This window comes from Chiloscyllium plagiosum, unplaced genomic scaffold (assembly GCF_037043375.1).
Source record: "Chiloscyllium plagiosum isolate Xiang-an unplaced genomic scaffold, Cpla_swu_hap1 HiC_scaffold_34, whole genome shotgun sequence".
Taxonomy (NCBI): Eukaryota; Metazoa; Chordata; class Chondrichthyes; order Orectolobiformes; family Hemiscylliidae; genus Chiloscyllium; species Chiloscyllium plagiosum.
This window is the reverse complement of record NW_028270172.1, coordinates 49304316-49330282: the sequence shown is the minus strand read 5'-3', so window position 1 is coordinate 49330282 and position 25967 is coordinate 49304316. Positions and strand designations below refer to the sequence as shown.

General features: G+C 43.4%; 1 protein-coding gene across 1 annotated transcript in view; it reads right to left on the bottom strand.

The window, feature by feature from the left end:
• Nucleotides 1-22547, bottom strand: part of tmem170b (transmembrane protein 170B) — a 76190-nt gene extending 53643 nt beyond the window's left edge. The window contains exon 1 of the mRNA XM_043719032.2: nucleotides 22142-22547. Within this exon, the coding sequence (XP_043574967.2) occupies nucleotides 22142-22307 (166 nt within the window). The 5' untranslated portion in view covers nucleotides 22308-22547. The remainder of the gene's footprint in view (nucleotides 1-22141) is intronic.
• Nucleotides 22548-25967: the final 3420 nt, after the last annotated feature.

Below are 25967 nucleotides of genomic sequence, written 5' to 3'. Positions count from 1 at the left end.
GCAGCTTCTCTATATCCTGCTGTAACCTGCCACATCCTTCCTCACTGTCAACAACTCCTCCGACTTTCGTATCATCCGCAAACTTGCTCACCCAACCTTCTAACCCCTCTTCCAGGTCATTTATAAAAATGACAAACAGCAATGGTCCCAAAACAGATCCTTGCGGAACACCGCTAGTGACGGCACTCCATGAAGAAACTTTGCCATCAACTACTACCCTCTGTCTTCTTCCATCCAGCCAATTCCTAATCCAAACCTCCAACTCACCCTCAATGCCATATCTCCGTATTTTCTGCAGTAGCCTACCATGGGGAACCTTATCAAACGCCTTACTAAAATCCATATATACCACATCTACCGCTTTCCCCTCATCAACCTCCTTCGTCACCTTTTCAAAGAATTCAATAAGGTTTGTGAGGCACGACCTGCCCTTCACAAAACCATGCTGACTATCCTTGATCACATTATTCCTATCCAGATGTGCATAAATCCTATCCCTTACAATTCTCTCTAAGACTTTGCCCACAACAGAAGTGAGACTCACCGGCCTATAGTTACTAGGGTTATCCCTACTCCCCTTCTTGAACAAGGGAACCACATTTGCTAGCCTCCAGTCTTCTGGCACTACTCCTGTAGACAAAGAGGACATAAAAATCAAGGCCAATGGCTCTGCAATCTCCTCCCTTGCTTCCCAGAGAATCCTAGGATAAATGCCATCAGGCCCAGGGGACTTATCTATTTTCACCTTTTCCAGGATTTCCAACACCTCTTCTCTACATACCTCAAAGCCATCCATTCTACTTATTTGTGACTCAGTATTCACATCGACGACAATGCCCTGTTCCTGAGTAAATACTGAAGAAAAGTATTCATTCAGTGTCTCCCCAATCTAGTATTACAGTGGTGGAAAGGACGATGGATGAGGACTTGCCATCTGAGGTAGTTTGGGCTGAGGTTAGGAATAGGAAAGGTGAGGTCACCCTGTTAGGAGTCTTTTACAGGCCTCCTAATAGTAGTCCTAGAATCATTGAAGAAAGGATAGGGAAGGTGATTCAGGAGATGAGTGACAGTAATAGGGTGGTTGTTATGGGGGACTTTAACTTTCCTGATATTGATTGGGAAAGCTATAGCTCAAGTTCGTTAGATGGGTCAGTGTTTGTTCAATGTGTGCAGGAGAGTTTCCTGACACAATATGTAGACAGGCCAACAAGAGGTGAGGCCATACTGGATTTGGTTCTGGGTAACGAACCAGGCCAGGTGTTAGAATTAGAGGTAGGTGAGCACTTTGGGGACAGTGACCATAATTCGGTGATTTTTACTCTCGTGATGGAGAGGGATAAGTGTGTACTACAGGGCAAGAGTTATAGCTGGGGTCAGGGAAATTATGATGTGGTGAGGCATGACTTAGGATGTGTGGCTTGGAAAAGTAGACTCCAAGGCAAGAGTGTAAATGATATGTGGAGCTTGTTCAAGGAGCAACTATTGAGTGTCCTTGATAATTATGTACCTGTCAGGCAGGGAGGAAAGGGTCGTGTGAGGGAGCCGTGGTTTAATAAGGAATTGGAATTCAAAGCATACAAATGGGGGGTGGGGGGGAGTTAGTACAAAATAGCTTTTGAAGTTGGGTGAGTCAGTGAATCAAGGATCAGGTGGTGCTCGCTGTTCTTTTTAAATAGAAAAGCTCATATTCTAATACAGAGGAAGCAGCTAGCAACTCGGAATATCTGGCAAGTGGTCAAGGGCTATACAGTTCCTAATATTTAAAATAGTACAGAAACTGGCAGGAAGTTCAGTAAAATGCAGAGGGGGAAAAAAAACTACACAATTATTTTAATCAGTTAATTAAAACACACTGAAGTTGGCAGAACAGGTGACGAGGTACAATTACAGAGTGTGACAGCCTCTGGGTGAAAATGTGATCCTGGGCAAACATCAGCAGTGACTGCAGTTCAAATGATTTGGGTAAAGAGAATAAGAACTGATTAGATTACATTAGTGGGGAAACAGGCCCTTCGGCCCAACAAGTCCACACCGACCCGCCGAAGCGCAACCCACCCACACCCCTACATTTACCTCTTACCTAACACTACGGGCAATTTAGCATGGCCAATTCACCTAACCTGCACATTTTTGGACTGTGGGAGGAAACCGGAGCACCTGGAGGAAACCCACGCAGGCATGGGGAGAACGTGCAAACTCCACACACAGTTGCCGGAGGCAGGAATTGAACCCGGGTCTCTGGCGCTGTGAGGCAGCAGTGCTAACCACTGTGCCACCCACTGGAGCAAGGATTCCCATAAACCTCAAGGGGAAAAAACAAATTTCCTTCACGCCAACACCAAATCTCCTGCCCTTAACCTTAAAGGTATGCCCCCTGGCATTAATCCTTCCAAGGTGAGAGGTTCCTTTCTATACATGTCAGTTATGTCCCCTCTCAGTCTCGACTGCACCAAGAAAACAACCCCAGTCTATTCAAAATTAGAGACAAAAAAAACCTGCAGATGCTGGAATCCAAAACAGACAAACAGGAGGCTGAAAGAATGCTGCAAACCAAGCAGTATCAAGAGATGGACAAGTCAACATTTCAGGTATTAACTCTTCTTCAGAACTCAGTCGTTGACTTCTCCACCTCCTGAAGCTGCTTGGCTTGCGGTGTTCTTCCAGCCTCCCGTATGTCTACCCAGTCCATCCAAACTCTTCATAAACTCTCCAGTCCAGGCAACATCCTGGTAAATCTCCTCCATACCCAGTGCAGTGCAATCATATCCCTCCTATGATGTGGATTCCAGAATTGCAGGTAATAGCTGTGGCCTTTAACACTTCAACTAGTTCCAGCAGAACATCCCTAGTCTTAAACTTTATGTCTCAGCTAATAAAGGCAAGTATTCCATATATCTTTCTAACCATTTATCTACCTGTCCCACTAATTTAAGGGACAGATATTCATGCATGCCAAGGTCCCTCCAACCCTCAGTGCTTCCCAGGCTCCTATTATTGATCATGCATTCCCTTGCCTTGTTTGCCCTGTCCAAGAGGAGAAAATGAGGTCTGCAGATCAAAGATGGAAATGTGTTGCTGGAGAAGCGCAGCAGGTCAGGCAGCATCTAGGGAACAGGAGAATCGACGTTTCGGGTCCTGAAGAAGGGCTAATGCCAGAAACGTCGATTCTCCTGTTCCCTAGATGCTGCCTGACCTGCTGCGCTTCTCCAGCAACACATTTCCATCTCTTGCCCTGTCCAAGTGCATCATCTCAGAATTTCATATGGTAATGATGATTTATCACTCCCCTACAATGAGCAGCAAGTGAACAGCTTCACCACAATCTGGCGCCATTTGAATATTTTAAGTATTAAAGAGATAAAACTAAAAAAATTCTCTTCATTCTGCTATTTCCAACATCATTCCTGAGCCACTGACCAACATCAACACTGCCACCCTCTGTCAGACCCACCATTGCTACAGACACCACTATTTAGGTGCCATCTCTTCATTGCTGGGCTCACCTCACTGATGGGCCACCGATGCCTGTTGGACCCACACTTGCCCTGCAACCAGGAGACCCTGACTCCACTGCCAGGCCAGGCTGCCATCTCAATCTGGCACTCTCCTCCATAATGTCACCCTCTTCTTCACTGCTGACAGGAAGATGAAGGAGGGAATGAAAAAGAAAAAAGAAGTTAAAAAAAAAGGGTAAGGAAAGGAGGAAGCAAGCAACCAACCATCTGGAGCAGACAGGCCCAGGAGCGTGAACACTGCCTACCTTGCCGACAGCACCATAGTGATTTGCTGCTGATCATTTGTCCCTGATCAGCCTATCTATATCCCACTGTAATCTCGACTATCCTTGTTATTTACTATCCACTAAACAAACTTCCAATGTTCAAATCTATGTATGCCACAAACAACAAGAAACTTTAATAATCCCTATCGAAACCCATTGGTGAAAAATGTGTTGCTGGAAAAGCACAGGTCAGGCAGCATCCAAGGAGCAGGAGAATCAACGTTTCGGGCATAAGCCCTTCTTCATTGGACCCAGTCACAAAGACACTCCTCAACCAGCCCCTGTGTCTTGCCACTCAGGCAATTCTTTCCAATTTGTCAAATTTCCTTAGACCTTGTTGGCTCTCATTTTCACTAAGTTTCCCATACAGAACTTTATCAAAAGCCTTGCTGAAATCCAAGTAGACGATGTCAAAAGCATTGTCCTCATCTACACACCAGGTCACTTCTTCAGAAGATTCAATCGGATGGGACTTCCCTTTAAAACCATGCTGACTGTCCTGAAGTGAATTGCTGCCTCTTCAAGTGCAACTTAATTCTGTCCCTCAATTGCTTACAATCATTTTCCCACCACTGAGATTGAACTACAGTTTCCTGGTTTATCCCTTGGTCTCTTCTTGAATAATACCACCATACTGGCTATCCTCCAGTCCTTGGGCACTTGTATGGTGTATCTGGAGTTATTAGATTAAGAGGTGACTTGACGGAGACACGTAAGGATTGTGAGATGTTGAGACAAGGTTCATGTGGAATTTCAGTCTGAAAACAAAATAAAGCTAGAACAATGGAAGTGCTAACTTGCAAATAAACATGAAAGCAATGTTGCTTTATTGGCAAAAAGACGTCGAAAGCTAAAGGCAGTAAAATGGAGAGACAGAGACAGAGACACAGAGTTATAGTCAGCATTTTAAAATTTGGGGCAGCTCTTCTGGACAGAGTAGGAGAAATTTGAGGATTGTTCCAAAGTTGCAATGTCACTGCAGGAAGTGGATTAATCAATGAATCTATGGAGAGAAACAGAACCATAATCAAAGTGTTAACTCTGTTTCTCTCTCCACAGATGCTGCAAGTCCTGATACGTTTCTCCAGCATTCTCTGTATATAGATTCTCATTAGGCAAGGGAATCAAAAAGGTTTCTTTGTTTATGGTGACGGTGATGAAGATGGTGAAGGAGTGGGGTGTAGAATGGAGACTTGGAAATTAAAACAAACAGTCATGATCTTCCCGACTGGGACAGCAGCTTGCAGAAACTGGAGTTGCCGCCCCTATGTTTGAGTCAAGAATTCTATAAGGGACCACACTCTTCCCCCCCCCCAATAGAATTCTTCAAGTAATTGAATCAACTACTGAAGGTCTAAACCACTAAGAACAATGTTAGAAATCACACAACACCAGGTTATAGTCCAACAGGTTTAATTGGAAGCACACTAGCTTTCGGAGCGACACTCCATCAGGTGATTATGGAATCATGACCAAGAACAATGGCTGACTAATTCACAGGATGTGCCCAGAGAGGCACAGCAAACGCAAAACAGAAAACGATCAAGCTCCTCTTTCAACATTATAACAAAGCAGTGAGTTAAAACACTAAAGATTTGCATGGAGTTGAACCGAGCATGAACAGAAAATGATAAACGTGCTCAACGATTAATCTTTGTAAGTGGAAAGCTAGTGAAAAATATCAAATACACACAATGTTCACTGAAAATTTGAAAATGCTAAAATATAGAGGTTACTCTTGAATAAAGATCTTCACTTGCCTTTTCTCCTTTAAGGATACTGTTTAACCATCATACCTTTAATCAAGTCATTCATCACCTGCTTTAACTGCGTTTGACAAAGTTCCTGTGAAGTACACTCAGTTTTTCTAGCTTAAAAAGGCAAAAATGTAAATGAAAGTTGTGAACTAGCTGTCTGTAGAAAGCACAGGAATTTCACTGACTTGAATATTTGGATATCCCATAATTAAAGGGCAAAGAAAAACACTTTCCTTCCTCTCCTTTACACCAAGAGGAATGGAATGGGAGTTATGTTTCCCATGTGTGAAGTATAGAGCATGGTGTTCAGTTTTGCACTATTCAGGTAGGATACGTTCGCGTTTGAAAGGGATCCAACTCAGAAACAGGGGAAAAAAAAGGAAGTCATCCTGAAGACAAATTCCATACACCTGGGCTTGTACTTCATTGGGGAAACAAGTAAATCTGAACATGATCTTTAAAATGTGAAGGAAATTTGATAAAGTAGGTGTAGAGAAATGATTTCTTTTGATAGTGGAATTATTAACAAGGGGATATAATCTTAAGTTTGTTTCTGAAGTCTCATTTTTATGAAGCACTTTTGAAATCTGACATTCTCCAGAATTCTATATTTTCCAAGTCAACTGAGCTTTTAAAATTGACTGACATGTTGATTTTTTTTTTTTAAAAAATCAAGTGAGCATTTAAAGTGACATGGTGCAAAGGTACAAAACCAGATCTGTGGTACAATTCTGCAAGGATCGAAAAGGAAGGAATGGTAAGGGAATAGCAACAGGCTTGTCAGGTTGAATGTCCTAAATTTAATAAAAAGGTAAATGAGAATAAACATCAGAGCAAAACAAAATTTATGATGAAACCAAAGTGAGAAAATTGCAACCACATCTCTCAAGATAAACTCAATACACTGTGCAAGTGAATTATGAAATATAATAATCCTAAAGTAAGTAAACAGTGGAGTTGTCTTGCAGTCAACATGACCCGACAAATAACAATAAATTCACAATCTACCTTTGATGGCATTTGGCCAATTGTAGCCATAACATTTAATTTAATAAAGGATTTAATAATTACAGCTTATACCGAATTGCTATTGAGAGTCTTTAAGAAGTTAAATCTAATGAACAGTTTACCTTTTAAAAAGGAAATTGATGTTTCATTTCGCTAAAACATTATGAATACATGCCCTTAAGGTTCACTCTTAAAAGACTAACAACAATTCCCATGAGGCAATGTTTTTGGTTTTAGGTTGTCTCCTTCCTCAATGAGTGACATATTGTGGAAGTAAAAATGCTCTATTTCAGACTGGAATTATCGGAAGTTATTGATCTCTCAGCAAAATCTCTTTTCAAAATTACATTTTCTGCACTTTTAATAAAATTCTCTTATACAAAAAAAAAACTGGCAGGTTCGCAATAAAATGAGCAAGTAAAAGCAATAAAATTTAATTTTAGTTATAACTGAAAATTGCCAGAGATTTCAAAAGACTCAGCACACTTTATGAATATTGTATCATTCTGAAAGGCACTGCACTTGTCCTTCTTTCTCGATAAATAGAAGCATTACTGAAGCACAGACCAGAAATAATAAGAATTCCCATAGCATTTTATTTCAGTCTTGTGTCACCCCTTTCCCACTTCTTCCTCCCTACATACGATGAGATGGAGCATACAAAACAGAAGAGCAACAAGGGTGCATCAACTAGTTGTAGACAATATGCTATGAGTCAGAATGAACGAACAATGACACTTGCTGGCATGAATAGAAATTAAATTCAGAAATTTATGGAAAATAAGTGTTAGAAGTTCCGCTTCTCCATACATTGTTGTGTTATGTTAAAAGATTAAGTGGGACTCTCTCTTTGGAGATTAATATTAAAGGGTTAAACTGCACGGTCTTTGGGTGGAGATAAAAGCCATGAAAGAATTTGGATGACTATCCATTGTAATTGAATTTGAAGATGCCAGTGTTGGACTGGGGTGTACAAAGTTTAAAATCACAACACCAGATTTTAGTCCAACAGGTTTAATTGGAAGCACTAGCTTTTGGAGCGCCACTCCATCAGGTGGTTTACCTTCAGGTAATTGACACTTCATTTAGACATTACTCCCCTGCTATTGTCAAGTTAAATTATCAATTCAATCTCTTCCATTCAGAAATGCTTTCTGGCCAGATGTATGTCACACTTGTATTGTCTTGGGAAAGCACTCAGTCAGAAAATAGTCTGCATAAGGATTCCCCAGGATTAAATTATTAGCATTATCTCAGAGAATGATCTCATCCAGTCATTGTACCTGGGGTAACATGCGACTGAGTAACTGGGGGTTATCTTGAGTGGAATGTAACTGTGGGGGAAATGTCCAGAGCATCTGTAATTTAGCCAACCGACCTGTATAAAGGGGATGTGCTTTCTTTGTTCAGAGCCTCACTTTGACTCAACCTTGCACAGCTGCAAGGTGGGGTGGTCACCTAGCTTGTACAAGCTTTAATAAACTAACTGTTCACAGAGCTTTTACCATGACCCTATAAAGCTCTGCGAGGTGTGTGTTAAAGGTTCCTCCAGAAAGCTTGTACTGTACTGTGCCTAATAAATTTGGTTGCTTGTTCACAGAAGTTGGTGTGTTGCAGTTTCATCAAGGTGTGTAAGAACCTCAAGAGTAAAAGGGAACTTAACAGTTGGATAACAAACTGTTCTGCCAAAAGCCTCACCAAAGCGGAGCAACGAAGTGTTTGTTTTCAATGTCAGGCTCCCCGTTGAATTCAGTGACAATAATGCAAGATTTGCAATGTTACTATGAAATATTCCCACCAGTCATTTAAAGTCTGGAAATTAATGCAATGAATTTGGTGGTGAGTCGTGACCGTATTCGGAGCCTGAATGCTCGGAGTCTATTCTGGAAATAGTGAAGCTCTAGTACTTCACAACAATGGGTAGTGAACTGTTCATATTTTTAAAAAAGGATTATTTTTAAAACTTTCTTCACAATATTTGTGTGTCACATTTCTGTTGGTGAAACGAGACAATAGATATAAAAGCTGTTCACAAACAAATTGCTCACCATTCAAATGCAAATTAGATAGATCTTTCAGAAGCTAAAACTGATAGAGTATGCAAGTAACTTAATGCCATCATATTCAACACAGCATGTTCAAAAGTTAACATGGAATTTTCAACCTATGGATCTCACAAGCTTTCCATTTTTGGGTTTTCCTATTTAGGTTTCTGTAGGCTGTTTTTTTTTTAAAATAAAAGAAAATCAGAGAAACCTGCAACACAGAAGGAGACTAATTACTGTAGTCAGTTACATCTACGCTTGTTCTTTGAAAGAACACTCATGCTTCTTCTGAAGTACCTGTCCAATTACCCTCTCTGGTAGAAGGAGAACAGTTCCAACGTTTCTACTCTGTCATCAGTAATGAAGTTTTTCAGCCTTGGTAAATTTCCTCCATTTTCTGACCGAAGGTGTTTATAACTTCCCATAAGTACAGCATCCAGAATTGTCAACAATGCTTAGACGGAGGTCTCATGGCATTCAAATGTATCTCTTTGCTTTTATGCTTTTTTCATAAACCACCATGCACCTCCGGGCCCCCCCCCCCCCCAAAAAAAGACTAGCATTTCTGTGGTGTTTTTCAAGGCAGTCAATAATTGTTTTCTGACTAAGCTTCAAAATGGCAATGTTTAATTTTGCCCAGCAACTCTCACCAACAGTAATGGTGACAAACATTTGTTTATGATGCTCACTAAGAGATAAATGTTGTAAGTCTTCAAATAGTGTTATTAAATCTTATATGTCCACCTGAGAGTGCAGATGTTAAAAATCACATCCAAAAGCAACACCTCTGGCAGTGCAGCATTCCTGCATTGGAATATCAGCTTTGAGTTTATGCGCAAGTCCCATAGTGGGACTTGAATCTAGAAACTCTTGCGGCTCAGATTCAAGTTTAGTACTGACTGAACTCTCATAGCTGACTCATAACTTTGTAGAAAAAATAAATCACCATCAATTCCTACCACCTTTAACGATGTGACTACAAAGATATCTCTCAGCTTCACAACACATTTCAAAATTGAGAAATTTATAATTGTGCTGTCTTTCCATCACAGCCTTCCCAAAGTGCATCACTTATCACCTCTCCACAGGAATGAGCTGCTTTGCTCCCACCCATCCCACCATATCACCACCCCATCTGGTAGAAAACCACACCTCCTCCATGATAACACATCACTGGAGCTGCCCAAGAATGCATTCTCAGCCCTCTACTGTACTCCCTACACACTCACGACTGGGTTTCCAAATTCCAAACGAACGGTATCTATATGTTTGCTGACAACACCACTGTGGTAGGACAGGTATCAAATAATGAAAAATCAGCATACACAAAGAAGATAGCGGGTGTGGTGACGTGGTATAATGAGAACAATCTCTCTCTCAATGTCAGCAAAACTAAAGAATTGTTCATTGACTTCAGAAAGAGAGGGAGAACGTGCCCCATCTACATTAATAGGAGCAGAGGCTGAGGGGGTTGAGAGCATTAGGTTCCAAGGAGTGACAATAACCAACCGGACATGGACTTCCCATGTAGATGCAATGGTCAAGAAGGTACAACACCTCTTCTACCTCAGGAAATTCAGCATGTACATAAAGACCCTGACCAACTTTTATAGATGCACCACAGAAAACATACTATCTGGATGCATAACAACCTAGTATTGCAACTGCTGTGCTGTAAGAAGCTACAAAAGTTTGTGTGCACAGTCCACGGAAGCCAACCTCTTATCTATGGATTCTGGATCAGTGGTGCTGGAAGAGCACAGCAATTCAGGCAGCATCCGAAAAGCTTCAAAAATCGACGTTCGGGCAAAAGCCCTTCATCAGGAATAAAGGCAGAGAGCCTGAAGCGTGGAGAGATAAGCTAGAGGAGGGTGGGGGTGGGGATAGAGTAGCATAGAGTACAATAGGTCAGTGGGGGAGGAGATGAAGGTGATAGGTCAGGGAGGAGAGGGTGGAGTGGATAGGTGGAAAAGGAGCTGGGCAGGTCGGACAAGTCCGGACAAGTCAAGGGGATCGTGTTGCTGGAGGTTAGAAACTAGGAGGGGTTGGGTCTGAGGGCAGAGGTGCAGGATGTGGACGAGATGCGTTGGAGGGCATCTTTAACCACGTGGGAAGGGAAATTGCGGTCTCTAAAGAAGGAGGCCATATGGTGTGTTCTATGGTGGAACTGCTCCTCCTGGGAGCAGATACGGCGGAGGAATTGGGAATACGGGATGGCATTTTTGCAAGAGGTAGGGTGGGAAGAGGTGTAATCCAGGTAGCTGTGGGAATCGGTGGGTTTGTAAAAAATGTCAGTGTCAAGTCGGTCGTCACTAATGGAGATGGAGAGGTCCAGGAAGGGGAGGGAGGTGTCAGAGATGGTCCAGGTAAATTTAAGGTCAGGGTGGGATGTGTTGGTGAAGTTGATGAATTGCTCAACCTCCTCGTGGGAGCACGAGGTGGCGCCAATGCAGTCATCATCAATGTAGCGGAGGAAGAGGTGGGGAGTGGTGCCGGTGTAATTACGGAAGATCAACTGCTCTACGTAGCCAACAAAGAGACAGGCATAGCTGGGGCCCATACGTGTGCCCATGGCTACCCCTTTGGTCTGGAGGAAGTGGGAGGATTCAAAGGAGAAATTGTTAAGGGTGAGGATCAGTTCGGCCAAACGAATGAGAGTGTCGGTGGAGGGGTACTGTTGGGAACGTCTGGAGAGGAAAAAACGGAGGGCTTGGAGGCCCTGGTCATGGCGGATGGAGGTGTAGAGGGATTGGATATCCACGGTGAAGATGAGGCATTGGGGGCCGGGGAAACGGAAGTCGTGGAGGAGGTGGAGGGCGTGGGTGGTGTCTCGAACGTATGTGGGGAGTTCCTGGACTAGGGGGGATAGGACAGTGTCGGGGTAGGTAGAGATGAGTTCAGTGGGGCAGGAGCATGCTGAGACAATGGGTCGGCCAGGGTGGTCAGGCTTGTGGATCTTGGGAAGGAGGTAGAACCGGGCAGTACGGGGTTCCCGGACTATGAGGTTGGAAGCTGTGGGTGGGAGATCTCCTGAGGTGATGAGGTTCTGTATGGTCTGGGAGATGATGGTTTGGTGATGGGGGGTGGGGTCATGGTCAAGGGGGCGGTAGAAAGAGGTGTCCTCGAGTTGGTGTTTGGCTTCAGCGATGTAGAGGTCAGTGCGCCAGACTACCACTGCGCCCCCTTTGTCCGCTGGCTTGATGGTGAGGTCAGGATTGGAGCAGAGGGATTGGAGGGCTGCGCGTTGTGAGGGAGAGAGGTTGGAGTGGGGGAGGGGGGGGGTCGACATGTTGAGGCGGTTAATGTCCCGGCGGCAGTTGGAAATGAAGAGGTCGAGGGCAGGTAATAGGCCAGTGCTGGGGGTCCAGGTGGATGCAGTGTGTTGGAGGTGGGCAAAGGGGTCCTCGGAAGGTTGGCGGGAATCCGGATTGTGAAAGTAAGCTCGGAGGCGGAGGCGACGGAAGAAGTGTTCGACGTCACGGCGTGTATTAAATTCATTGATGCGTGGACGGAGGGGGGGGACGAAGGTGAGTCCTTTGCTGAGGACTGATCGTTCGTCCTCAGTGAGGGGGAGGTCTGGTGAAAACTCGGCAGGGCTGGGAGCTGGTGTGGGGTCGGAGCCAGTACCTGGAGTGGGTGTGATGGTGGGGGGGAATGGGGGTGGAGTCATGAGCAGGGGTAGTGTTCCCCTCGGGGTTCTGGGGGGTGGGGATAGTGACAGTGGGGTCTGTGGGGGGCGTGTCAGCAGAATGCAGGTGAGTGGCGCTGGTGGGGTCGGAAGTGGTGGCAGACACGGCAGTAGGGGTGCCGGAAGTCACTGTGCGTGTGGCATCGGCGATGATGTGAGGGCCGGAAGTGGCTGTGGGAGTGGCCATGATGGGGGCAGAAGTGACATCATCAATCAGCGTGGGGGTGGTAGCTGCATCAGCCGCATGGCTAATGGTGTTTCCGAGGCCAGGGGAATCTTCTGGAATGTTCGAGGAGCGCTGGTTATGGAGGTGGGTAGATAAAAGTTTGTTGTACTTACAGTTTTTGATGTTTGAGATGGAATTGAAATACTGTTTGTTGAGAGTATGGATTCTCCTGAGGATGTAGTACAGAGTGGGTCCTTTGCAATTCTGAGAGAGTGTGGCCCTCAGCTGAGGCAGGGATGACTGTAGAGAGGTTAGGTGCCGGCGCATTGCTGCGAGCGTGGAGCGGAGGATCTTGAAGGAGAACTGTTGCTGGTGTTTTTGAATCTGTAATCTGTACTGTTTGTCCTGTTCGGGTCCGAACTCTGCTGGTTTAAAGGTGGTCCGGAGTCTGTGTGGGATGAGGTGGTTACGGAGGCAGGCACTGAGGAAGCAAATGTGGCTGTAGTAGCGAGTTTGTTTCAGGACATGGTTGAAGAGCTTCAGGGCAGAGGAAATGACCTGGGAGTTGCAGTGGGAGAGAGACTCCCTGAGATTCTTGTAGAGAGAGGAGGAAAACTTCAAGGCAGGCATCCTTGTAAGAGGATTCGCAGTAGGGTTAAAATCAACGAGGTAAAAACACTTATCTATGGACTCCATTTAGACGTCTTGTTGCTATGGAAAGGCTGCAGACTTTCCCATCTCATCAATGCTCTCCCACAATCTCCTCCATCTGGTGGAAGATACAGAAGCTTGTACACATGTACCAGTAGGTTCAGGAACAGCTTCTTCCCTGCCATTGTTAGACTGATGAATGAACTCTCCAACTTCAAATAATGCCAACCTTGTGAATGTAATCCTGCCTAGCGCACATACTCTGCGGTGTAACCTGTATGCCCTACTTTGTCCAAGTTATTTTTCCCATCCTTATGATTTGTGTGTCCTTGCTTACTATAATCTGCCTGTACTTCTTGCAAACAAAGCTTTTCACTGTAGTTGGTACACATGATAATAAATCAAATCAATACCATTTTCCTCACTTGCTGCTACTTTGACAAGTTTCATTACATCCATAAACTTTATAGTGCTACTCCCTACATGAAAATCTGTCATTTATATAAAAAAAATTGAAAAAAAAAGTAGAATAATGGACCCAAAACCAAAACTTGGAAGAATGTAACTACCCCCAAATCTGAAACAAACTCTGACCACCCCTCACATTCTGCCACTGATCCCATCCTGTATTCAGACATTTCCTCCAATTCCATGGGCTCTGATTTTAATTGGTCAGCTCAACAAATATTCCAACTTGCACTTTGTTGAAAGCCTTTTGAAAGTTAATATATTCAGTTCATAGTCTAACTTGATCAAAGTCGAACACGCTAGGCAGATATGACTTAGTTAATTCTGTCCATTAAGAGATGTTCCAGTCCAGTGGCAGGGACACTATCCCTGCACCACAAGACCATTCAGAGCATCCCTGTCATCGGGTTTTTTTGTTTCTTTATATTCACTAAACAAAGTACAAAAAAAAACAACAGGTTATAGTCCAACAGGTTTATTTGAAGGCACTAGCTTTCAAAAAGCTGCTTCTTCATCAGGTAGTTGTGAAGCAGGACCATAAGAGAATTTATAGCAAAAGATTACAGTGTCATGCAGCTGAAATGATATACTGAACAAACCTAGATTAAGTCTTTCATCTTTTAGAAAAGGTTTACTAGTTTCGGTTCTTTAATATATAAATACCAGAACTTCATTTAAGTCACATTCTTGAGATAGCTTCAGGTTTTATAACAAAAGGTACCATCTAAGCTCAGACAATGCATCAAAAGGTGTGAGGCTAAAGTCAGTCTGTATCCCAGTCTTGAGTCAGACTGGTTCCATCTCTAAAGTGGAATTTACGTGATATCACACGGAATGACTGTACGTATGTTATGCATTTTTGAGCAAAATAGAATGTATATGCAAATATAAACTCACCCCATAAACTATAGGCCTGTGAGAAGGTGCGTGTGAGTGTTTGCCTCAGTGCATGGAGAGAAAGCGCGAGAGAGCACCTGTTGTATGACATGAATCCAAGGTCCCAGTTGAGGCCATTCCCACTGGTACCGAACCTCTTCCTGGCCACTCTGCATTGTTGCCTGGGCCAAAGTCTGCCTTGGAGGATGGTCACCCAAAGGTCGAATGCCCCTGACCACTGGAAGTGTTCTCCAACTGGGAGAAAACACTCTTGTGTCTTTGTGCGGCATTCATCCGTTGCCGTAGCCTCTGCTTGGTCTCACCAATGTACTATGGCATCCTCAGGGCATCCTTGCCTGCAGCGTATGAGACAGACAACGTTGGCCAAGTCACATGAATACCTGCCATGTACATGGTGGGTGGTGTTTCCACATGTAATGGTGGTATCTGTGTCGACACTGACGTTTCTTGCAGTGGTTCCCATGATAGGGTTGTTTAGATTAGATTAGATTACTTACAGTGTGGAAACAGGCCCTTCGGCCCAACAAGTCCACACCGCCCCACCAAAGCGTAACCCACCCATACCCCCTACATTTACCCTTTACCTCACACTACGGGCAATTTAGCATGGCCAATTCACCTGACCTGCACACCTTTGGACTGTGGGAGGAAACCAGAGCACCCGGAGGAAACCCACGCAGACACAGGGAGAATGTGCAAACTCCACACAGTCAGTCGCCTGGAGGCGGGAATTGAACCCAGGTCTCTGGAGCTGTGAGGCAGCAGTGCTGGTGTTGTGGTTGATGTTATGCTGAAGGCTGGGCAGTTTGCTGTGAACAATGATCTGTTTAAGGTTTGGTGGTTGGTTAAAGGTGAGAAGTGGAGGCGTAGGGAAGGTCTTGTCCAAGAAGCATGATTCTAAAAGATGAAAGACTTAATCTAGGTTTGTTCAATATCATTTCAGCTGCATGACACTAATTTTTTGCTATAAATTGTGTCTTATGATCCTGCTCGACAACCACCTGATGAAGAAGCAGCGCTTCAAAAGCTAGTGCCTCCAAATAAACCTGTTGGACTATAACCTGGTGTTGTGATTTTTAAACTTTGTCCACCCCAGCCCAACACCAGCTCCTCCAAATTAAAGAAATAAGTATGGACAAGATAGACCACTTAGCACATTATTCAGGTGGTCTCAGATGCAACATTAAGTTCATTGCTACTTGATTATATACTGTCAATTTGGAGAAGATTAATGTTAATAGTGAGCAAAGAAGTCAAATTAACATTGTTGCCACTGCCGTAATCTCTAGCCCTACATCTGCCAATTTTAGGTCTAATATGTTGAAGTACTGATGATCTTATGTTGTGAGCAATGAAAAGGAGTGCTTACTTAAAAGGAATATAATTGTGATGATAAAGTATAATTCAAAGTATGTGTTTATTTAAACAGTGCACTTTACAGTAGCTAATACATTCAGTCCTGCCAAAAATACATAGTACTTAGAACTCTATGTGTCATAATTCGATATGACTGTTAAGGAAACCTTCCTTTGTAACTTTCCCCATTTATCACTTGCACTTCAATCTAGTTAAATATTTTCCAAAAGGAAAGACAAAATGGAAAAACAAAAGAGCAGAAGTCTGGGACTAACTGGATTGCTCTTTGTAAGAGCCAGTGCAGATTCAAATGAGCCAAATAGCCTTTTTGGGTGGTCTTTAAATTTAAAGAATTCCCAGGAAGTGGAGATGTTTAAATATTCCTTATTAAGGTTGAATTCTTTTCACTTCTCCTACCTTAAAAGCAACTTCGTTCCAAAATGACTTTAATGCACGTGCAAGGTCTCTACACAGAACCATCTGGATGGGTACAAAGGTAACCATACTTAATTGATCTGATCATGAGTAATTGGCTCTAGAAATTGAGTCTAGAACATTTGTATATTCCACACAAATACTCAACGCCAGCAAAACCATGGAATGTACTATTGACTTCCAGCAGGATGTTACTCATGCCCCCCCCCCCCCCAAAACATTAACAGCACAGAAGTGGAATGAGTGAACTGTGTCAAACTCCTGGGAGTGGTCATCCACAACAAGCTTTCTTGGACTGTTCATGTGGACACACTGGTTACAAAGGCCCAACGTCTCTTCTTCCTCAGGCAGCTGAGGAAATTTGGCATGATGGCAAATAACCTTGCCAAGTTTTATAGGTATGCCAGACAGCATTCTGTCTGGATGTATCACTACCTGGTATGGCAACTGTACCATTCAAGATCGGAGACAGTTACAGAGAGTGGCGAACTCAGTAACATCCTGCCGGAAGTCAATAATACATTCCATGGTTTTGCTGGCATTGAGTGTATTTGTGTGGCCAATCAAAAAGACCAACCTCCCATCTATAGAATCCAACTACCAGGCCCACCGTGAAGGAAAAGCCGCCAGCATTCTGAAAGATCCATCCTGGCAATGTTTTTCTACAACCTCTACCATCAGGGAGAAGGTAGAAAAGCCTGAACACACACACCAGCCAGTTTCGTAACAGTTTTTAGAATACCGAATGGACTCTCAAACTCTTAACATTCGCCTGTACCTCTTTTTGTTTACCTATTATTTACCATCTACGCTACTGAACTATGATCGGCCTGTATTGCTCACAAGACAAAGCTTTTCTCTGTCCCTCGGTACATATGACAATAAATTCAATACCCTATCATTCACTTATTAAACTTTCACAAAATCAATGCTACAATTTATGGACACAACTGAGTTACAAAGTTCTCTTCTGCTTATTTAAAAAAATAATCTTATCACTTTTGTGTAACTGAATGCTGATAAAAATATGTCTGCTTTTAAAAATGTTTATATTTGTAATATTTATTTAAAGAAGTTACTTTACCTGACTGCAAACAGGACCAAAACAAAATAGTTTTTTTAAAAAAGTGGTTAAGCTACGATCCAATTTTTCCATAACAGTCACATCTGTGAAAATTAAAATGGAAGTCAAGCTAACGGTTACCCTCAATGCCTCATTTTGCTGAATCTCCATTTCTTTGATACCTAGTTGAACACTTTGGAACATTTTTCTACATTAAAAGTAGTATAAATGCAAGTTGAACAATAAAAATCAGTTTATTATCTCTTTAATGCAGTCCTTTTGCGAGAAATTATTTAAGCTTGAAAACAAAGGGTTCATCAAAGAATATGAAGTCATTGAATTGTGGATCTTTAGTTTAAGTTGTCCTAATTTTTTTTATACAAAAATAGTACTTTAAAAAGGGATGGTTGCTATCATAAAGGGGAGCTGGGTTAAGTATGAAAAATCAACAAAACACACTTGCTTTTGATGACCAAATCTAATGAGATATCAGCACTAGGACTGTGAGCAGCTTTATTGTACAACGGAAAAGCACAATGTTGTGACGGTCCTATCAAGGCATTGTGTGGAAACAAAACAAGCTGCAATTTATCATATAAAATCCTGCAAGATAAAGCTGGTACTGATCAGTATCAGAAATGTGATCAAGCTGCTTTTAAAAAAAAATGAAGATTTCACTGTATCTTCTCATTATAACAATATTTAGTACAACCCCTCCCCAAAAATGATGCTGTTGTGGTTTTTGCCAGCATGTGCTCTATTCATGCTATGGAAAGTGCAGTATCCAGTCAGTAAAATAACTCTCTACTAATAGGTCTGGTTTTAACCATGCAAATTGTACCCAGAGAGCAAATTCAGGATGCTCATTAAGGTATGGGCAAAAAAAAATTGAAGACAGGATAAATTCTGCAGCATTTCACAAAACAGCAATGCATTTTGACCTCTGAGATGGAATCTTATTGACTTCAACTCCTGTATCTTTGAACAAATTCTCATCCCTCAATACAGGGTCTTGAACTTAAAAGAATTCCATGGATCTTCAAAAGAAGAAAAAACAAAAAAAAAACTTGCCCCCAGTACACAAGAGGATCATATATTAGGACAGGTAGTGGCCTGGAGCAAGGTTTCAGGGGAGACACAGGAGCATAAGGAGGGAGGGATTTCCAGACCTTAGACCCAGGCTACTTAAGGCATGACTGCCATAATATCATGCCTACTATCATAAAATAGTTCACAAAACGTGGACTTTTCTGGAGACGCTATCATTTACTGCCGATCCCCAAATGCCTGGAGAAGGTGGTGGCGAGTTTCCTTCTTGAACTGCCAGAGTCCACTGGGTGCAATTACACCTTCAATAAGATTGGAAGGATTTGGTTTTTAACCCAGAAACAGAGCAATATTATAAAATCAGGATTGCGTGGTTTGGAGGGAAACATGGTGGCAGTGTTCCCACGTAGCCACTGTCCTTGTGGCTCTCGGTGGTAATGGGCATGAGTTTGGAAGATGCAAATGAAGGAGCCGTGATGAATTACTATGGTGCATCCTGCTGCCACTATGTGTCAGTAATAGAAGCAGTAAATATTCACAGAGATGGATGGGTTGCTGATTAAGTGGATTGCTTTGTCTTAGATGGCAATACAGTGCTCTGACACATTGTCCAATAACAATGGCTGACTAACTAGAGACAATCCACTACATTTTAGTGCAAAGTACAATATGTATCCATAACACATGAAAATACAGTTACTGGGATATTTACTTAAATATCAATTCAATCCATTAACAAAAGGAATTAAAATACTCAAGTGGTCAAAACAACATCTGTACTCTACTGTTCATATATTTTTAAAAGAATAAATTCAGTATGCAAATATTTAAAGATTAAAAAAGGACTTTGGAGCAGAAGTAGGCCATTCAGTTGCTAAAACCTGCTCTGCCGAACAACAGGATTTTGGCTGCGATTCTGCTTCAACACTTCTCCTGCACTTACCCCATATCTTTGATCGTGATCATAAATATTCAAAATGACTAAGATCCTACTTGTGTCCCAGGATAAAGAATTCCAAAGATTCACCATTCTAAAAAGTGAAGAAATTTCTCCTCATTTTAGGCCGAAATTGCCTCTTACTCTGAAAGAGTGCTCCAACTTGGTTCTATTTTCCCCAACAGGAATATCACTGCATCTATTCTGTTGAGTTGTTTAAGGATTTTGTATGCTTCAAAATGAAATCATTTCTCATTCTTCTGAACTCTAAAAAATACCAGCGCAGTTTTAGCAATCACTCAGAGTCACAGAATCAGCGTTGTGCAGCATGGAAGCAGACTCAAGCCCAGCAGATCAAGGTCCTACTGTACTCAGAGATCACTATCCATTACACCAATTTTGATGTCATCTACACACGTACTAACCATTCCTCCTCTGTTTACATCCAAATTATATAAAAAAAAACAAAAAAAAAAAGTGTAACTAACACCAATCCTTGTCGGTCACAGGCTTCCAGTCCAAAAAAAATGCATCCTGTTGCCACCACCCTCTGGTCTCCTACTTCAAGCTAACCATGTGCCACTCCTCATGGCAAAATTCCAGGAAATAGCATTGTTATACTGCCATGAGCAGCGAAATTGACGTTTCAGGCAAAAGCTGGAAGTTTGGAACTAGGGTGAGGTGGGGGAAGGGGAAATGAGGAAACTGTTGAAGTCCACAATGATGCCTGGGGTTGAAGTGTTCCGAGGCGGAAGAGGAGGCGTTCTTCCTCCAGGCGTCTGGTGGTGAAGGAGCGGCGGTGAAGGAGGCCCAGGACCTCGATGTCCTCGGCAGAGTGGGAGGGGGAGTTGAAATGTTGGGCCACAGGACGGTGTGGTTGATTGGTGCAGGTGTCCCGGAGATGTTCCCTAAAGCGCTCTAGGAGGCGCCCAGTCTCCCCAATGTAGAGGAGACTGCATCGGAGACTATCCCCATGACTTGTCTGGACCAGTCCTACCTGCCCATCTCCTTTTCCACCTATCCACTCCACCATCTCCTCCCTGACCTATCACCTTCATCCCCTCCTCCACTGACCTATTGTACTCTATGCTACTCTCTCCCCACCCCCACCAGCTTATCTCTCCACGCTTCAGGCTCCCTGCCTTTATTCCTGATGAAGGGCTTTTGCTTGAAACGTCGATTTCGCTGCTCCTTGGATGCTGCCTGAACTGCTGTGCTCTTCCAGAACCACTAATCCAGAATCAGGTTTCCAGCATCTGCAGTCATTGTTTTTACCTTGTTATACTGCTAGTATTGTAGGTATTTAGCTGCTTAAGTAACATGACCAAACCTGCACAAACTATTCCAGGAGTTGACTCACAGGGCAGCACAGTGGCTCAGTGGTTAGCATTGCACCTCACATTGCCAGGGTCCCGAATTAGATTCCAGTCTCGGGTGACTACCTGTGTGGAGTTCAGACATTCTCCCAGTGTCTGTGTGGGTTTCCTCCAGGTTATCTGGTTTCCTCCCACAATCTAAAAATGTGCAGATTAGGTGAACTGGCCATGATAAAACTGCCCATAATGTTCAGGGATGCATTGGTTAGGTGCATTAGTTACAGGTAAATGTAATAGGGTAGGGAAATGGGCTTGCACAGGTCACTCTTTGGAGGGTTGGTGTGGACGTGTAGGGGTGAATGGCCTGTTTGCACACTTTAGGGATTCTACGATGACTTTATGACATGCACAATGAAGATGTTGATTTCTCATAATAACCAATCTGAATTTCCATTTAACTATGAATTGGAATGCACATAATCAAATTGCTCCTTTCTTTAATCTGAAAGCAAAGTAGATTTTCAAACCACCTTCCCCCTTCTTCATATACAAAAACGAAATTCTAAAAAAAGTTCAAGGTAAACTTACAATGAAAGTTACTGCAAGAAAGCAATTGTTCTTCAGGCCTTGAAACAAAGTGTACACCCACCTCCCCCAAAACAATACCTCATAACCATGAACAACAACACCACCTCTTTGTCTGTCCCATCTTAAAGCACACTGCAAGTGATTGTTAAATGGCATTTCATTATAGTAGTCAATGTGACTAGTATTGCATGTGATATTATCATTTGCCGGGGACAAAGAACAATCCCACTGGCAGATTGGTAGCTTAATATATAATTCATGTCGCAGTATCTCATTTCCTTACCCCATACTCCGTGGGTAATATAATTAACTCTTTATTCAGAATTGGTCAACACATTATCCACTGTGAAAGTGATAAAACTTAATTTAAAATGTTGAGATTTTTTTGCCCCGCCCCATTTAATGCGAGGGCGTGAACATCATTTTAAATTTTCCAACTTATGCGAAAAGGATATTGAAACAATATGTACTGTTCCATCCCAAAAATGTCGATATTAACCTGGCCAACCTCAAGTAACCTACCTCAGTAACGCCAGCTTCGAGACGCTCGTTTCTCCTCCAGCTTCGAGCCTATTGCGGCCCTCAGCGTCGGGAGTCGCACAACCAGAAACAATTTGTTACAAATCAGCTGCTACATATTGTAACCAGCACAGCTCGCAACTCGGGCTGTGTGCAGGAACTCTCGACCTGCTGGAGGACCGGAGATTTCGGGGAACTGGCCAGCCCTTGGCTTGTCGCTCTGGATTTCATTGCAACCTTTCCCCCCCCCCACCCATGTCTTCACTTGGCCCTGGCGGCCTGGAGTTTAAGCAGCCTCAGCTTCCCTGACCGGCTCCCCAGCACTAGCTGCAATCACTACACTTCAGTAGACTCCCCCCCCACCAGGATCAACGCACTCCTTCCACCCGCCCCCAACCTCCGTTGTGTCCCTCTTTTACCTGTGAAATGCCGCAGGGTGCCGTGTGCCCACAGGCTCAAGACTTGCTGCACCGTCAGATTGATGGAATAATCGCCGGCGGCCATGGCTGTACGGCCCGCTCGCTGCTGCTGCTGTTGCTGCTGCTGCTGCTGCTGGGGAACCCTTTTACTCGAGGCGGCCGGCATTGGGATGCAGGGTATGGGGAGAAGAGAGATCGCCAGTGCTGCCTGCCGCGACGCCCAGCCCAGGACTGAGGCGGTGCGGTGGACAGCCGAGAGGAGCGAGCGCACCCTTAAAGGCAGCAGCAGCAGCCTCTCCCAACACTCTCCCCCAGCTCGCTCCCTGTCAGCCAGCGTCGCGAACGGGCACTGCAAGCATTACAGGGTCACCTCAGACTGATGGCCTTCCCGTGGTAACTCCCCAGCCTTCCTCCAGCAATGCATACGCCTTTAAAAGAGAGAGAGAAGGCGTAAACTCTTAAAGGGGATTGTCTAAGATCGAATCAGGTGTTTCTGGCGCGGAAGATCCGGGTTCAAGTCACTCCTGTTCCGAGGTCTGTCACAACAGGGTGATTTTTTAAAAACCTGGCGGTCACTTCTATATATTTATAATGCTCTCTCTTAAAACGATTTTTTTTCAAAAATAGGGTTTTGAACGAGATTAAAGCGTTTGATAAAGTTCCCACGATAGGCTATTGCAGAAAATACTGTGGGATTGAGGGTGATTTAGTGGTTTGGATCAGAAATTGGCCAGCTGAAATAAGACCTTAAGAAATAAGGTGGTGGGTGATGGGAAATGTTCATCCTGGAGTTCAGTTATTAGTGGGGCACCGCAAGGACCTGTTTTGGTGCCATTGCTTTATCATCTTTATAAATGACCTGAATGAGGACATTGAAGGATGGGTGAGTGAATTTGCAGATGACACTAAAGTCGGTGGAGTTGTGGACTGTGTGGAAGGATGTTACAGATTACAGAGGGACATGGATAAGCTGCAGAGCTGGGCTCAGAGGTGGCAAATTGAGTTTAATGCGGAAAAGTGTGAGGTGATTTACTTTGGAAGGAGTAACAGGAATACAGAATACTGGGCTAATGATAAGATTCTTGGCAGTGTAGATGAGCAGAGAGATCTTGGTGTCCATGTGCTTAGATGCCTGAAAGTTGCCACCAGGATGATAGGTTTGTTAAGAACGCATACGGTGTGTTAGCTTTTATTGGTAGATGGATTGAGTTTCAGAGCCATGAGGTAATTTTGCAGCTGTACAAAACTTTGGTGTGGCTGCACTTGGGAGTATTGCGTACAGTTCTGGTTGCCACATTATAGGAAGGATGTAGGAGCCTGGTATGGAGGGAAGGTCTTAGGAGCAAAGGCTGAAGGACTTGAGGCTGTTTTCATTAGAAATAAGAAGGTTGAGAGGTGACTTAGAACATAGAACATTATGGCGCAGTACAGGCCCTTCAGACATGCTGCGCCGACCTGTGAAACCAATCTGAAGCCCATCTATGCTACAGTATTCCTTTTTCATCCATATGTTTATCCAATGACCATTTAAATGCCCTTAAAGTTGGCCAGACTACAACTGTTGCAGGCAGGGCGTCCCACTCCCCAACAGCTGAGTAAAGAAACTACCTCTGACATCTGTCCTGCATCTATCACCCCTCAGTTTAAAGCAATGTCCCCTCATGCGTGTCATCACCATTGAGGAAAATGGCTCTCACTGTCCACCCTAACTAACCCTCTGATTATCTTCTATATCTCAATTACATCAATAGATAATAGGTGCAGGAGTCGGCCATTCTGCCCCTTGAGCCTGCACCACCATTCAACATGATCATGGCTGATCATCCTTAATCAGTATCCTGTTCCTGCCTTATCTCCATAACCCTTGATTCCACTATCTTTGAGAGCTCTATCCAACTCTTTCTTAAATGAATCCAGAGACTGGGCCTCCACTGCCTTCTGGGGCAGAGCCTTCCACACAGCCACCATTCTTTGGGTGAAGAAGTTTCTCCTCATCTCTGTCCTAAATGGTCTACCCTGTATTTTTAAGCTGTGTCCTCTGGTTCGGCACTCACCCATCAGCGGAAACATGTTTCCTGCCTCCAGAGTGTCCAATCCTTTCATAATCTTATATGTCTCAATCAGATCCCCTCTCAGTCTTCTAAACTCAAGAGTATACAAGCCCAGTCGCTCCAGTCTTTCAGTGTAAAGTAGTCCCACCATTCCAGGAATTGACCTCGTGAATGTACGCTGCACTCCCTCAATAGCCAGAATGTCTTTCCTCAAATTTGGAGACCAGAACTGCGCACAATACTCCAGGTGTGGTCTCACCAGGGCCCTGTACAGCTGCAGAAGAACCTCTTTGCTTCTATACTCAATCCCTCTTGTTATGAAGGCCAGCATGCTATTAGCCTTCTTCACTGCCTGCTGTACCTGCATGCTTACCTTCATTGACTGGTGTACAAGAACACCCAGATCTCTTTGTACTGCCTCTTTACCTAAATTGATTCCATTTAGGTAGTAACCTACCTTCCTGTTCTTGCCACCAAAGTGGATAACCATACATTTATCCACATTAAACTGCATCTGCCCACTCACCTAACTTGTCCCAGTCACCCTGTAATCTCCTAACATCCTCCTCATATTTCACCCTGCCATCCAGCTTAGTATCATCAGGAAATTTGCTAATGTTATTACTAATACCATCTTCTATATATTATAAAAAGCTGCGGTCCCAGCACTGATCCCTGCGGTACCCCACTGGTCACTGCCTGCCATTCCGAAATGGAGCCGTTTATCACTACTCTTTGTTTCCTGTCAGCCAACCAACTTTCAATCCAAGTTAGTACTTTGTCCCCAATACCATGTGCCCTAATTTTGCTCACTAACCTCCAATGTGGGACTTTATCAAAAGCTTTCTGAAAGTCTAGGTACACTACATCTACTGGATCTCCCCCGTCCATCTTCAGAGTTACATCCTCAAAAGATTCCAGAAGATTAGTCAAGCAAGATTTCCCCTTCATAAATCCATGCTGACTCTGACCTATCCTGTTACTACTATCCAGATGTGTCGTAATTTCATCCTTTATAATAGACTCCAGCATCTTTCCCACCACTGAAGTCAGACTAACTGGTCTATAATTTCCTGCTTTCTCTCTCCCACCTTTCTTAAAAAGTGGTACAACATTAGCCACCCTCCAATTCGCAGGAACTGATCCCGAATCTATTGAACTCTGGAAAATAATCACCAACGCATCCACGATTTCTCGAGCCACCTCCTTCAGTACCCTGGGATGTAGACCATCAGGCCCCGGGGATTGATCAAACTTCAGACCTAACAGTCTCTCCAAAACCAATTCCTGGCAAATATAAATTCCCTTAAGTTCAGGTCCTTCAGCCACTGTTACCTCAGGGAGATTGCTTGTGTTTTCTCCAGTGAACACAGATCTGAAGTCACCAATTCAATTCTTCAGCCATTTCTTTGTTCCCCGTAATATATTCCCCTGTTTCTGTCTTCAAGGGCCCAATTTTAGTCTTAACCATTTTTTTGCCTTTCACATACCTAAAAAAGCTTTTACTATCCGCCTTTATATTTTTGGCCAGTTTACCTTCGTACCTAATTTTTTCTCTGCGTATTTCCTTCTTAGTAATCCTCTGTTGTTCTTTAAAAGCTTCCCAGTCCTCCGTTTTCCCACTTATTTTTGCTATGTTATACTTTTTCTCTTTTAACTTTATATGTTTCTTAACTTCCCTCGTCGGCCACAGCCACCCATGCCTCCTCCTAGGATCTTTCTTCCTTTTTGGAATGAACTGATCCTGCATCTTCTGCATTATATACAGAAATATC